Genomic DNA, 16,649 nt, shown 5'->3' on the forward strand with positions numbered 1-16,649 from the left:
CAGAGAGAGTGGAGCAGGGTAAGAGTTAAGTGGGATTCTCATTTATGTGTTATTGAATTATTCTAAGGAGGTTGCGTCGATTTTGTAGTTTTTAAATTGGCAAAAAATAAACATGTTAGGTCACATCATCCTCTGATCAGAAAAACTGTCACTAGTTTACTTTGCCTCACACATTGTCCTGCAGTCAGACTCTCTTCACTAAATATTCGTCGATGCTGAAATATAATGAGTGCCTACCTTCAGAATTATTTGCTACCCAGAAACCAGTGGTTCTCAACCCTGATTAGAACCATTTAGGGAGAGTTAAAAATACAAATATCCTTTTCTAACAAATTAGTTGAAATCTCTATAGGTAGGGCTAAGAAATCTGTATTCTACCGAGCCCCTCAAGTGACGCTATGCTTGTGAAGGGCTACATCATGGACCTTACATTTAAGCAGTCTTGCCTAGACAACTAGACCTCACTGAGGTTCTTGATCTCATTAGCAAAACATCTTGTGTTGTCAGAAAACTACTGAATACCAAATAGAAAAAAAAAAGTGCTTGAAAAATTAAACAATGTTTATTTTTATAGTAAAGTTTTTTAGATAGAAATCCAGTGTCTACGTAAAATATTAGTCAAATGCTTTGCATTGTAGTGGGCATTTGGTAGGCTCTTTAAAAATACCTATTGGTTGAATGAATGAATAAATGTGAACAAATAAAAATTACTAATGTATCCGGATAAACTAAGGAAAGTTTAACTGAAGAAAATATTATTTTCAAGATTTACTGAGTACCTACTATGTGCCAGACTCTGTGCCAAACCGCTAGAGTCATTAAGATTCCACTGAGATAAGGGCTTTTCTGTCTCTAATAGCTGAGGTGGCAGCATGCATTTTGCCTTCACACAGTCCCCTCTATTCTTTTCTTAATCTTTTCTGATGTGGAAAATGGTCTTCATGTGGGTATATGTGTCAGCACTAAGTCTCCAAAGACCCAAGAGGACAGAGTAAGTGAGCTGGAAGGGGATGGGAGGCGAGAATCCTGTGGGTACTGGCCACTTACATTCACTCTCCTAAACAGCTGAACATATTTTTAGTCATTATTTCTGAGTTAGCATTCCAATTCTTCTTTGTGCTTCCCTAAGGACAAAGTCAAAGGGGGGTAAATTATGACCCCTCAAACTTCAAAGCAATAAGATTTTAAGAAAATTCAAATAGACTAGTTTTGCTATAAATGCACAGTGCCAGTGTAGTCCTGCCATCTGTTTTAAATTATGAGAGCCACAACTGCTACATAGTCTTAAATAAATATTTGAACCAGCTGCCAAGATGAAATTTTGTTAATAGCACATTTTTAAAGCATGTAATTCCAGGTTTGATTTGTAACAGAAGTATGAAGAGTTTTTAAAAGGCTAGAGAGCCTTTTTCAAGTAGAATGGAATATAAAGGTCAATTATATGCTTATTTCGTTTCTCCACTAAAACCAGAAAAGTTTGCCCTTCATATCACATCAATTGACTTTTTTAGTCAATGTGTGTTATTAATCACCAGTATAAGCTTGACTTGATTTAAACACAAAAATTTGGTGTGGTGATATAACTTAGAGTGTTTTTTATAGTCCTTGCCTTTGGTTGATTAAAATATCAACTTTAACTTTTTTTGAAAGAAGTAGTCTCTTTTTCCTACCTCATTCCCCATTACAGTACCTTTAGGAAAGTGAAGAGTATTGCAAATATCGCATTGGGAGGGTGGGGGTGAGAGGGATGGGAGATGAAGAGAGAGACAGAGAGACAGAGACAGAGAGACAGAGAGACAGAGACACAGAAATAATCAGTAGGCGGTGTTGATTCTGGAAAGAGAACATGCGCTTCAAAAGTCTTAACAAACATTGATGCTCAGTGGTTTGAGGTTGTAGCCAGTGTTTGAACAACCAGCTGAGGCATTAAAAAACAATGAGCCTTGGCTCATCGTTGTTTTTTTTTTTCAAATATTTAAAAATTATATGCATACTGGTATAAATAGTCATTTGCAAACTATTTAAGAACGTTAATTTTCTACTAGCACTTCGACAAATGAATTCTTTTTAAAAAGGAACTGTATTATATAACTTAAGAGTAGAACATATAAAAATAGGAACTCAATGTGAAAATGACTTGAATAAAAAATGAATTACCCTTATTTAAAATGCTATAATAAATACTACAAGCTCCCCATATACAGTAAAAACTATACGAAAATTTAGCTAAGTAGTACAATTAACTGACATACTTAAATAACTTTTTCTTCTGATAATATAGCCAACACACTGAGAAAAAAAATTAGGGGTTAGTAAAAAGTAGACACCCACTTACTAAAAGTTTCACTTCCAAAAAATATGACAAAATCTAATGATCAAGTGATTGATTGGTTCAAATGTCAAAATCATTTGGGGGTTTTGTATACTCCTGTTGACTCTGTTTCAGTGCTACAAGGAAGCTCTAGGAGATCATAATTGTATGAAATGTATCAGTTCATATAAATTTACTTCGACTAGAATTTTTAATATGTTTATTAATAAGATATAATAGCAATCTATGAATGTACATTGTAAGTTCATAAAACAGCTATATAGATATAAATGTGAATATATCTATATATCTTTGCAGTGAAATGATTCATATAGCTTAAGTTTTCACAAAGATAGATCTTATACTTCCAAATAATATAGTATATACATAGCAAAAAACAAACAGTAGGCTATTTTTCTTATATTTTCAGTTTATTATGACCTGATTGAGTGTAAAATAAAAACATGTCTCTAGTTCTAAATTAAATGACCCCGAGGAGAAAAATTTTAGCAATTACATAGTAAGAGTCCAAGATGATGTGTTTATCTTAATAATCTTTAATTCAACATGATTCAGGTTTTTCAAAGTATCATGATTTCAGAATATACTGGAAATTAAGAGCTTGATAAAATATCTAAGTACCTAGATGAATAAGTGATTCTCAGTCATTTGGGAGTTTTGACATTTCAGAGCTTAAAGAATTTTTAAAAACCCCTTCTCAATTCATAGGAGCACTGCACATTTTTTAAAAGAAGGGGAAGAAGTAATGACTTTTAATTACTTTTATGTTGAAAGTTGGGGAAAATAGAAAGACGTTTTTCAAAATAATGAGAGGTCCCTGGATTCTGCTAACTCAGAGATAGGACATTGAATTAGACACTGTGCTCATATTGCAGGCCATTTATGGAACGGAGATTAATAAACAGAGTTTAGCTTAACGTCTATCATGGAGACCTTTATAAACATGCTACCTATTAAAAAATTTATTTTCTTTGGTCATAGATTTTTGTTGCTGAATTCAGAAATAATTTGGACAACCCCTAGGCGAAGAACTACATGATTGCAAGGTATGATTGCTGTTCCCCACGGCCCAAAATAATTATGCCACAACTTTGCCTGTGACATTTAGTTTAATGGCCTTTTTTAAAAGAAATGGAATCTTTACATTTCCATGCAAATTGTTCTTAACGTTTTTAGTGTGTTTGCAGAGCACTTCAAAAGTGCAAAGTGTTTGAGTAATCAGAGATGACAGCAGCAGTAAGTACAGGGTGACCTTATGAAGATGTCTTTTGTCACATCCATACTTGGAGGGAGGGTAGCGGCTGACCCAAGATGACCTTTAGGCAATCTTAAGCTGAGTAACTACCTAGCTAAGAGCATCTCTTCAACAAACTAATCTCAGAACAGTCTCTTCTTATGTCAAAGAGGTATTAGAAAAACATAGGAGTGGAACAGAAAAACTGAAAACTAGACTACAAAACTGGACTGGCAAAATCAGCTTTAACGTAATGAAGGAGACAAATACATTTGTGTCTAATGTTTTAAGGGGTACCAGTTGCCATGCAGCACCTGAGGTAGATTGATATCTATGTGGTGCCATCTTTTTGAACATAAAGATAGCAATTGGGTTTGTTTAATCAGTAATTGATCATGAAACAATGCTGTTTTTCTGTAATTGGGTGTGACCTGCCAGAAAATCAAGGTTTCTTAAAGTGTGGATATGTTATATTTTTTAAGTGTACAATTCTATAATATACCATCTGTATACTGCACTATGTGTTCACCACCCAAAGTCTAGTCTCCTTCCATCACCATCTTTGATCCCTTTTACCCTGTTTATCTTCATCCATTTCCTTTCCCCTCCAGCAACCATCATACTGTTATTTGTGCCTATGCGTTTATTTGTTTGTTTTATCTGTTCATTTGTCGCTTTTTATTTTATGTCCCGTATATGAATGAAATTATATGGTTCTTGTCCTTTTCTGTCTGATATTTCGCTTAGCGTGATACTCTCAAGATCCACCTATGTTGTTGCAAATGGCAGTATTTCATCCTTTATTATGGCTGAGTAGTATTCTATTAGGTAGTTTTCAATGTCTTGGTTACCATGTATAATGCTGGAGTGAACATAGGGGCAAATATATCTTTACAAATAGATGTCTTCAAATTTGGGGGGTAGATACTCAGAAGAGGGATTGCTGGATCATATGGTAATTCTATTCTTAATTTTTTGAGGAATAGATGTGGTTTTTAATGCTGGTAGTAACATAACATTTAAAACAATGATTCTCAAATATAATGATTCTCAAATATATGATTTAAGAATCATCTTGGGATGCTTTTTAAATGCATTCTGGGACCCCACCCCCAAGATTCTGATTCTGAAAGTCTGGGGGAGGGGTCCCCACATAGACATTTTAGGCAAATTCTTCAGGTTATTCTGAAGCATGTAGGTCTATACTATACTTTAAGATACTCTGTATTATACTTTGTAAGGTATATAAACGTCTAATCAACATACTGTACACCTGAAACTAATATAATATTGTATGTCAACCATGATCGAAAAATAAATTTAAAAACATTTTTAAAAAAGAGATGCCTGTATTCCAAGTATCTCCTTCAACAAAAGCCATCTGACACATGCAGTTCCATGATTACTTAAGCAATTGTGCTGAGCTGAGGATTTTATTTAAAAAAGAAAACTGTCTTTGACCTACATCATTTCCAGGGATTAAAAAAAAGGAACAGAAATAAAAATAACTCAATAAAAATTCCTTTAAAACCATCTTTTGAGAGGGCAATGAATTTAGAAGACAAGCTCTTCATAACATAAATTATCATCAAGCAAAATAATGAGTTATTTAAAAAATTAATTAGCTGCTGAAAAACATTTACTTGCTGAAATTAAAAATTACATCACTACTAAAAACATTTAAATCTAGCAAAAATACTAAAAGCCAAATATCATAATTTCTATATACCTCTCCCAAAATTTAATAATCGAAGGGAAAAAAATTACATCAAGATGAAATGGCTTTGTGATATAAAATTTCAAAAGTAACATCAGAGCTAAGAAATACAAGTTATTAAATAAAATAGAAAAGTTTATCTCAAATCATAATAGAGAAAATTAATATAGAAATCATTCCACTTTGTCATGGGTCTTCACAGTGATGTCAGTATTTTGTGTCTACAGTATTTCTTCCTGGACAAGATAAAATATCTATTATTTTAATCACACGAAGGTTTAGTCAATAAGTTTTTTATTTTTTGTCAGTTTTATAGGCACTCTAGTATATACAAGATTAGCATCAATGTTGTGTAAAGTGTGGTAGAATTATGACAAAGGGAAACAGAGAGAAGGCCAAGTGGAGGAATGTTAACATTAACTGAATAACAAAGAAGGAAGGTGCTTGAGCTAGGAGCTCAAACCAGCTAATGTGAAATCTTGAGCCTGGGTATAAAGAAATTTCAATGAAATGAATGACAGGAGTGATAGTTACACAGTCAGACATACTCTCTCTACCCAACTCCTTTTGGAAAATAAAAACAAACATTTGGTTCAACTGGAGCCAAAGAAGCCTTGATTTTTCCCAGAAGGCCATTTAGGAGACTTGATTATAGATACAGGATCATGAACATGTCTCATTATCTCTCCAAGCTTCAGTCTTTTGCCCTGTAAAACTAAGAGAGGAATCTCCACCTTGTTCATGTCCAAGTGGATTAAAGGAAGTTACGAATACAGAGTGCCAAGCACATGAAAGTTTCAATCCATCAGAGCAGTGATAGTTATGAACTCCTCTCAGGTGAACCCTTTTTGTTCCTGTGATACTTTTTGTAAAGGGCAGGCTCAGTGCCTACTTATTAGAATCACAGAAGCCCACGTTTGGAAGAATGTCAAAGGCTATATCTGTTTCAAGGCCATATCTCATTCACTCTTCATCCAGTGCCAAGTCAGAGCCTGTGAGATTTCAAGAGTTCAAAGCAAGCTAATAATTGGGCACCCTTCTGGCTAATATTCCCTAGACAGTTAAATTTAAAAATACATCCTGCATTTATTTAGAAATTTAAAAATCAGAATAATAGTAAAAAGTGTGTTTTTTCACTTCTCATGCTTGGTAACCTACCTAGCTTTGGGCATGGCCTTAAGCATAGTTTTACAACTTATCTCTTGAGTGATCAAAATTAACTTCTCCTGGGTTGAAATGTAAGACTCTGTAATTGCTTCCAAGACTCACAGCACTGGATCAATGAGCAAAAGCTGACATTAAAACAGGAATATTAACTAATCAATAATTAACGTCATACAATGAGTTAATAACTCACTACAACTTAAAAGTTGCATGCCAGTATATTTAGAATTTGCTCAGTATCTAAAAACTAGGCACGGTTTATCATTTTCTTTTTAAAACAGATCTTAATGCCATATATCCTTTTAAAAAGGTTAATTTTTTATATCCAAGTGAAGTTATATCTTGAAACTAAACTTCATAATGGACAGGGATCCCTAGAGCTAAAATTTGTTGAGACAGTCCTCACAGTTGATTAATCACCATAACTATGATTGCTATGGGCAGGTGAAGTCAGACATGATCCGTAGAAACACAGGTTAAAGGTTTTTGTAATTAACTCAATGTTCAGAGCAGAGCTAACAAAACTCAGTTGTTCTGCGCTACCAAACCATTTTCTCCGCAGTTGCTGAAGGTTGTGTGGGTAGGATTGCCTGCCTCCTCCATTTCATTTTGCCTGTCTAAACATTGCATAAAGAACTACTTGATAAATTCAGTGTTGATGTTGGCGCATGATGAGACAGACAAGAGTGACTGTTCATTTTAAAATTTATAAATGCAGTATAAATAGTAATCAAATCCCAAGGGAGAATTCTTAAAAATGTTCCAGTTTAAAATTCACAATCACATTTAACTTGCCTAATTTCAACCCACACACTTATGGAGCTTAATACAAAAAATGCTCCTGGCCTATATCTAAAATAATATGACATTTGACAAATGATTCAACTGTTAAATTTAAAAATACATCTGCATTAATTATAGTTTTAATATAAACTCTCTAGACCAAGACTTGTAGGATTAACTTGAGGTCTCTCTCTTCCTCAACACACCATGTATACATACACGCACAAACATGCACGCACAACACAAATATTAGAAAACATAGTCTAAGACTATACTATGAAAAAATATTCACTAAGTCAGTGTAAATAAAATTGAGTAGTTAATGGAAAACAATTAATTAAAAATTTAAGCATATCTTAGAGATACACAAGACATAGACCACCTGCCTCACTACTAGAATATGCTAAAATAGACATAATTCATTAGCCATGTCATGGCAGCCAAATGGCATACATTCTTTAGATTCTGGACTTGGTTAAAATAGCAGCAAATTTCATGAACTGAGTGAAGGGGAGGAAGAAAAGGGAGAAGAAAAAATATACTATACAAAAAGTTCATTTTTTTCTAATTGCTCTATAACCTAAGGAAAAATTTTAAACTCTTCTTAAGCTATAACTGCAAAAACTAAAAAGAAAATTATTTTAAAAAAAAATTATTTGTTGTTTTTTTAAAAAAAAACAAAAACAAGAAAAATGGGACAACTGGGGCTGAGGCTGTTTGTATTATAGTGTCCCTACCATGTCAGTTTCAAGTCATACAAACTTGACTAAATGCATTTGGTGGTTGTGTCTAAAAATGTGATTATTCAAGTAAAGTATAGGGAAAAGAAGGTGGGAAAACAAAAACAAGTAGACTATTTCACAAAATTGGAAATGACACCAGTTAGATTTAAAAAAAAAAGAACATTCGATTAACATACATAATTTCACTTTTTTCTATATTTGAAAAATTTTTTAATCTTCAAATTTAACTTGCTTTTGAAAATCAGCTTTATTGAAATATAATTAACATGTCATTTAACTAATTCATTTAAAGCGTATATTCCAATGATTTCTAATCAAGTTGTACAACCATCATCTGTCAATTTTAGAACATTTTTATCACCTGAAAAAAAAATCTCATACTTATTAGCAGTAACTTTTCATTTCTTCCAAATTCCCAGCCCTAGGAAACCGCTGATTTACTTTCTGTCTGTATAGATTTGCCTATTCTGGACATTTTATATAAATAGAGTCATATGTGGTCTTTTGTGACTTGCTTCTTTCACTTATTATAACACTGTTTCAGGGTTCATCCACATTGTAATAAGTATCAGTACTTCATTCCTTTTTATGGCCAAATAATATTTACAACTATAAGTTTTCCCCTTAAGCACTGCTTTAGCTGCATCCAATAAAGTTTTGGCATGTTGTGTTGTCATTTTCATTCATCTTAAAGGATTTTTTTATTTCTTTTGTGATCTCTTCTTTGACACACTGATTATTTAGGAGTGTATTATTTAATTTTCACATATTTGTGAATTTCCCATATTTCTTTTTGTTATTTATAGCTAATTTAATTCCATTGTCATCAGAGAACATAACTTGTATGATTTCAATCCTTTTAAATTTAGTGAGACTTTTTTAATGGCCTAACACAGTCTTTCCTGGAGAATACTTCCTATGCATTTGAGAAGATAAGTTCTGCTTCTATTGGGTTAAATGCTTTATAGAATTCTTTTAATTCCATTTGGTTTATAGTATTTTTCAAGTCTTATATTTCCTTTTTGATATTCTAACTAGTTGTTCCATCCACTATGGAAAGGAGTGTTGCAATCTTCAACTATTGTTAAATTTTCTATTTCTTACTTCAGTTCTATTTTTGCTTCACGTAATATGGGCTATGTTATTTTGTTACCTAGTTTTTTGTTTTTTGTTTTTTTTTAAATTAGTATCCTCAAAGTTGCTAATATATCCTTGCCTATATTCTTCTGAGGTAATTTTCATGAAGCTTTATATTATAAGAGACTCTGAGATGACCATTTTTGATTCATTCCTGCTATTAAACAACAGTTAAAATCAGGATGATTTGCCTTTTTTATAATACAAATATAACAGCTTAGTTTATTACTTTGCATACTGGATGTACTACTACTAATATTAATTTCAATACATTTATAAGGAAAACATTTTAACTATTTTTGCAGTTTTCAAAAACCTTTAGATGTTTTAGAAATGAAGTGTATTTATCTGTGAACAACTGATATCTTAATTATAATTCATCCTTATTTACTTATTAGAGTAGATATTGATGTATTACACCAAGTTAATCACCTGGAATAAAATAACATTTTGGCACTTCTTAACTTTTAAAATCTAAATTTTCATTCAAGATCTGCTACCAACTTACTCTTAACCTAGAAAAGTTGCTTTGGCTTTGTTTGGCTTAGTTTCTTCAAGTATAAAGTATAGATAACACTATCTGTTTGCCTAATTCATTAGGATACTGTGAGGATAAAATTACTAATAAATGAGACAATTTTAAAATTAAATGTACTTAAATATACTGTTATAAGTACAGAGCTTGCATAAAAAGAAAATAATTGCACACTCATGAAAAAACAATCAGCATTGCAAAAGGCAAAAAAAAAAAAAAAAAAAAAAAAAAAAGACAATGTGCAGGTCACACTCCTGTAACTTTTGGAGGCAGAAGCAGAGGCCGGTGAATGGCTGCTGTCTCTCTGGGGACTGCCCATCACTGACTTTTCCTGAGAACGTAGTTTGGGCAGTTTACAGCTCTTTTTCATTATCGTTTAGTCCTCATAATTAAATGAAGGAACTAATTTTACTCCCACGTTACAAGTGGGCTATCCGAGGCTTTCAGAGGTTAAGGAACTCACCTAAGGTCACACAGCTGGCTTGAAAGACAGTCCGGCCTCAAACAAAGCAGGTTCATTACAGAGTTTTGCTAACTTACTCAACTGTGTTGCCTTCCCTAAGACTGCAAGAAAGCTCTTTTGACCTGAAAAATTAATTATAATTCCCAATATTAGAATCAAACCTCATGATTAGGAAGAACTTAAAAGACTTTCCATACAATTAAAATGAGATATCATTTTTACCTATAAGATTGGCAAAGATGAAAAGGTTGATAATATCTACTATAGGGACATGGAAAAACAGACACTATTAAAAATATTTACTTTGTGTACATTCACACTTTTTGGAAGGGCAGTTTGGCAATAACTACCAAAATGTAAAATAAAAAACAGACTCCTGGGTTGGTTAACATTTGTCATAGTTGTAGACAGGGTATACTGCTGAAAATACATGTTGGAACTGAAACTGGAAGTTGAAAAGTTTCTAACAGCTTCCAAAAAGGGGGAAGTAAAATAGTCATGTACAAAGATCAGGAGCCAGAATGGTATCAGGCTTTCTCACAACGCTGGAAGGACTAGGCCTTCAGATTTCTGAAGAAAAATCTCTAACCTAAAATTCTATACTTTGCCACACTATCAATCAGGTATGAGGGTGAAATAAAAATACTTTTAGAAATTTTTAGACATGCAAGTACTCACGAACCTTTCCCCTTATCACTCTACCCTTTTCTGGAAAGCTGCTATGCTCAAAATGATGAAATAAAAAAGAAAAAAACATGGGTACTGCTATTTTTCAGCCTTGTGGGAACTTCGACTTTTCAGATTATGTGCATGGAAAACTCGTTGAATTCTTTTTTTAAATACATAACTTTGAACAAAGGATGAATTCTTACTGGGGACCAGTTGAAAATTATTTGGTGACATTAACTGAAATATCGATTAATTCTAGTTTGGAATATTTAATGTTTACCTGATAGAGTGAGTATAAAAAGAGGCAAAGAGTTTTAATACAAATTTTCTTTTATTTTTGTATTGCAATTGATGAATACTTATAAACTACCTTTTTTAAAAAAGAGGCTCCACGTAAATGGTTACACTGTGGCATCAACAATATATACCTTTTGGAAAATGAAACGAACAATCCACCTCATAATGGGAGTAGGTAGGTGACATGACTTGGTTAAAAAGAATCCAGTGTCAATATCATATATTTGAAAGTGCTGTATGTCAAACTTGGTGTGTTCCAGAAACTACTAAATGACTGGTCATAACAAAGGCATTGACAATGAAGATTCAAGTGCAGTTCAAATATTTAGTGACTAGTAAAAAAAGGTGCATTACTAAATTATTATTTAATGTAATATATATGTATGCAAACTAGTCTAAGTAAAATAAAAAGAAAATAAGTTACTTATCAAACTGTTTCCCAAAAACATCTTTCATTTTCAATGAGGTAGTAATGAAAGCAAGATGAACTTGACTTGTCATTCTTCAAAAGCTGAGGCCATAACTTATTCATACTTGTATTTCATGCCATCCGAGGAAGTCTTTTTTCTCCCTATCACATCATCCTGTTTTTTTCCTTCATTGCATTTATCACTATCTTTTATTTTTGTTTATTAATTGCTTTGTGTTTTAAGTCTATCTCCCTCACTAGAATGTAAGCCCAGTAAAAGCAGGGACCTTGCCATCATATTCATAACTGAATGGATCCTAAATGTTATCCAATGCCTCCCAGATTATAGGCATTCAGGCAAAATTAAATAGATGAAGAGTGAATGAACACATACTTGGTAGACCCAGCAGAATATGTACATTAATTAAATCTTCCACACAAATTTGAGGTCATCTTCTGATCAATGGGAGGAAAAGTGCCTTCTCCCCAAATAATTCTCATGAATAATGGAGCTTATGGTGTTGAAATCTTTCTACTCACTGAATAAGAATCATAGTAGAGTTGTAGCTATTAATAAGTAAAATAGCCTTTGTCCTGTTAAGAGTTTATATAACCATCTTAGTTACAGAGAAACGTGGTTAACTAAGCTGCTGCCGCAAGAGCTTTGGCACAACAGGAAAAAAGTAAACATGATAATGGAATCGTGTTATTTATTCAAAAGCACAGTAACTGGTTTACTCATTTACCTCAGTAGGACATTTTGCTTGATTATCACTTTGAAGCTGGATTAATTCTAGTTTTCCTTTACTTGAAACTGTTTGATGGCTCCACATTGACTACAGCAAAGACCAAAATCTTCAACATGGAATGAGTCCTTCCATAATCTGGTTTCTTTCTCACTAACCAGGCTCCACCAGAAGCAAATAGCTTCCAGATCCCCGAATAAGCCAGATTGTTTCTTCTTGCAATGCTTCTTTCCCCCGGTTTGGGAAGCCTTCCTCTCCTGGTCCACTTTGTAGTCTCTACTTCCTGGTTAAGATTCTGAAAACCTTTCTAGCCCTCTCCTCCAGAAAGAGTGATCAATCTCTCTTTCAAGTGCAGCCTTTTACCCTCACTTACCGATTTTGTATAAGACCTGACCCATGGCCATGCATAAAACTGCATTTCTCATGGCTCTTCCTTCGCTTTGTTTACTCCGGGCACAGTGGCCTCCTTGCACCTCCTCAAAACCTCCATTCTCATTTGTCAGGAGTAAAATATTTTCTTGCAGGTATTTATATGCGCTCCCAACTTCGACTCTGCTCATATGTCACTTCCTAGATGTTGTCTCTGACCGCTCTAACCAAAGAAGTTTCTCCCTTCTCAGTTTCTAGGCAGAACTAACCCCCGCTCTAGTCGGGCTATTTTAACCTACCTTACCTTCTCCTTGTAGTACAGATCTAATTGTTTATTATATAATTCGTATTGTTTCTGCCTTCCCTTCTAGAATGTAAGCTCCATGAGGATGGGTCTTTGTTTTGTTCACTGCTATAAATATTTATGAATGAATGAATGAATGAATGAATGACACCGGTGACCCTTTATTACCCAGGTTGGCTTAAGACTTCTGTCCTCTCCCTGCTGGACAGCAGGGGCTGTATCCAATACCTCTTAGTCTCCTTAGCTCCTTCTACACACAAAATAACTTCTTAATATTCCTTGTATGACTAAATGGTGTTAAGTATAAATTACCTGCAAGAATGGTTCCCAAAAAGGGACTCTGAATCCATGTATACTACATAAGCTGAAGAATACAACTATATTTCCACTATCCCTTTATCTAAAACTCTTGGGACCAGACATATTTCAAAATTTAGAATTGTTCACTACTTAACACCCTGAGTAGGGTCTGGGGCAGTCCTTTGTAATCAAACATATTAACGGCTTTGCAACAAAACATGTGAAGAGTCCTACAAGTGTGATAAATAATGCTCAAGTCACTTTTTTTTGTCAAGAGAGTTATCAAGATAAATTGATGAGTTTAGGATTTTGGAATTGTAGACATGGGCTGTAGATGTGAATCAGCACATGGAGAACCGTGAAGTATTTCTGTGCTAAAATAGGTTCCCCACATTCCAGAAGATTAAAAATCACTGGTTTAACACAATTCGTTTAAAATATCTATTTTCTTTTCAGTACGGCTAACACCAATGAAGCATTTACCATATGCCAGCCCTTGTGTTAATCTCTTTAAATATGGAGGTGAAAAGTACTGTTTGCCCCATTCTGAGTGAGGAAATTAGGGCTTAGTGAGAGGGTTAGTAAATTGTCCACACAGCTAGTCAGTGGCTGAGCTGGATCCAAACTGAAGCTGTCAGGCAATCAAAAGTCATCCTCTGGATGACATGGCAACCATGATGACTTCATATAGTTCAAGATAAAAATCCTTTGTGATGTTAAGCTGCAGGAAAGTTTCTGTAATTCAAGTAAATATAAAAATCCTCAGGCTACATGTAGCCAATATTTCACTGATATTGCATAACAGCATAATTTATTTCCTTAGCTAAACCAACATTTTAAACATTTGTAATGAGAGGTCAAGTAATTCCAGATAACTAAATAATCAGTCACACCAACTTGCCCTGATTTCTTTCGCAGAACCATGATCCAAAGTGTGTTATTCCCTGACAGATGAGAACAGGAATAGTAGAAGAGAACAACCAAAAAGGCACTATCATTGATAATATGTAGATTTTTTACAGTTATCTTTTTCAAGAACATCTTAGTTGCTTGAAATTTTTTTAAGCCAGGCATGAGTTGATAAAATGTATTTGCCATGATCAAATTTTGAAACTCTTTTGGAATTACCAAATATTGCAGTGATATTTTGGGAATAAGGAGTTAGTTGTATAAGAACAATAAAACCATATATTAAAAAACAAAACAAAAAAATCCCTGCATAGAGCTACAACTTCAACTTAAGACAGTGTTTTGGACTTTACCACACTTATGTGACAAGCTCAAATTATGAAATGTTGAGTTAGCAAAAATACAACACACATTCATTTCATGGTACAAAAGCAGATAATATGAACATGCAGATTAAGAAATGAGAATAACATATACGCTAAATAAATCACAACAGAAACAGGCTTTATTTCAACCAGACAAGTGAATACTTCAATTAACATCAACTTCTTCAAGACTTGAAGATATGGAAATTAAAGGTGGTGAACAGATGGCAGAGAAGGAAAGATTCATCATGGAGCAATGTACTGCCCTTCCAAAATCCCCTTCAACAATATGCTCAATTCAAAAGACTTAATAGTTCTAAATCATTAGATCCCAAGCATTTTAATATTTGTACAAGATTCTCACTTGAAAGTTACCCATCGGTCCCAATGATGTCTTTCAAAAAGAAAAAAATATATAGAGAGATCAGTATCATAATTTTTTAATTTGAGAAACTGGGATTGAAATACAGTTTTTAGTTTAAAATATTTCAAATAAAAAAAATGTATTATTATTTAAGATGCCTCGTTACAAAGCTCCTAGGTACATACATGTACAAAACAAATAGGTATTACTGCCTGACACCTCAACCTATAACCTCTCCTAAACCTCCCAATATGAACAGTTAATCTACCGGGAGACTTTGCCCTGTAAATTTCAATGTCCTGCACAGGATTTGCCGCCATTCATATGCTGTGCATGGAGGCGGACATTTCATCATAGAACATTTCAATTTAACATAAAATAACCCCAACAAAACACTGTGTTGTGGGATAATACAAAATTGCATATAATTTTCAGCTTTCTCCAGACTCATTAAATTCATGAGCACTTTCAGAGTTTTCCCCTCAAGAGCACTTTTGAGAGCTCTTGAGATCTCATACTTAACTTTGTATCGAGTTGGACAGCACCTTGATTAATATGAACAATTATATGAAAGGAAGGTATGGTGGGGAGGGGGAGTCATCCAAGAACAGACAGAGGAAAAGACTCTTTTCCCAAAAGACATTCAACCAGAAAAAAAAAAAAGACAAAAAAGGTAAACAAACAAACAAAATAGTGTTCACAGTAAAACATGCCAGATTTGTAGTTTCATTTGAAACCAACAGCAAATCATGAAACGTCATGAAAAATATAAGTAAAGGTAAAATCTCCTAGAGTAATTACTAAACAAATTTAAAATCACCACACTGATCAGTAAACCCCAGAAGAAAAATAAACAGCACTTACATTTCAGGTCCTTCTTAAACATTATACAACTTTTCAAAGTTAATGCAGAAAATTGGTAGGTTTGGCCACGCTGCACAAATGTTGTTTGTTTTTAAAAATACAGTATACAGAAAAAACTCTTGTATTCCCCATTTTGAATCATAAGCTCAAGACTCAAGAGTAAAAGATCAGCTCGAAGGATTTTAAATTATTTACAAATCCAGCAGGTGCATCTGCCATGAATGGCTTGGCTTCTGTCCTCACGGTGGCTTTCACCTTCTCCAGCAGAAGTTTTCAGGTCTCTGTTCTCACAGAAGGCTGTTCCATCTATGGCTCATCTCTACTGGTCATCGGTCATTTTGAACAGTTCCAACAGTGCCCCAACAGCTCCAAAGTAACCCTATGAAACATTGGGAAAATGTATGATTATCTCTGAACTTAGCCAAATACTTATCATTTTTAATAACTCTAGAAATGTTGCACCCCCTTAATGTTGTAGATAAATTTAAAACCTTAACTGCCATGAACCATGGTGGAATAATAATAACAATAATAATAATTATTATTATAACAATTATTACATGTTACATATAATTATTATAATTATGTATACGATAATTATATGTAATAATTATTATTATAAACAAAGAGATATCCAATAAATGTATTATTACATTTATTGGATATCTCGGGTCAACTGATGTTAAATGCTTAGGAAAATGGCACAAAGTATGTGCTTCGTAAGTGTTGTGTACTGTTAGTATCATAATTATTTTAATTCTTGCCAATTTTACCCTTTTGAAATTTACCCTTTTCAAAGTCACATGGCTTCTGCCTGGGCTCAACCCCAAATCCGTCTGATTTGAAGTTATAATATCTCACAGGGAAGAACTGTAAGTTTCCCTCATTAGATCTAGGAAAGGCATCTAAATCAGCCTGAGCTTCACTTTGCCCATGGTTCTGTGA

The 16,649-nt window shown here is 33.6% G+C and overlaps 1 protein-coding gene across 2 annotated transcripts in view; it reads right to left on the bottom strand.

The window, feature by feature from the left end:
* Positions 1-13,985: 13,985 nt before the first annotated feature.
* PANK1 (pantothenate kinase 1) overlaps positions 13,986-16,649 on the bottom strand; it is a 50,717-nt gene continuing 48,053 nt past the window's right edge. For both annotated transcript variants that reach the window (XM_016127947.2, XM_016127948.2), the window contains exon 7: positions 13,986-16,083. In XM_016127947.2, coding sequence (XP_015983433.2) covers positions 16,024-16,083 — 60 coding nt within the window. In that variant the 3' untranslated portion in view covers positions 13,986-16,023. The remainder of the gene's footprint in view (positions 16,084-16,649) is intronic.

The sequence above is a fragment of the Rousettus aegyptiacus genome, unplaced genomic scaffold (genome assembly GCF_014176215.1).
Source record: "Rousettus aegyptiacus isolate mRouAeg1 unplaced genomic scaffold, mRouAeg1.p scaffold_m13_p_6, whole genome shotgun sequence".
Taxonomy (NCBI): domain Eukaryota; kingdom Metazoa; phylum Chordata; class Mammalia; order Chiroptera; family Pteropodidae; genus Rousettus; species Rousettus aegyptiacus.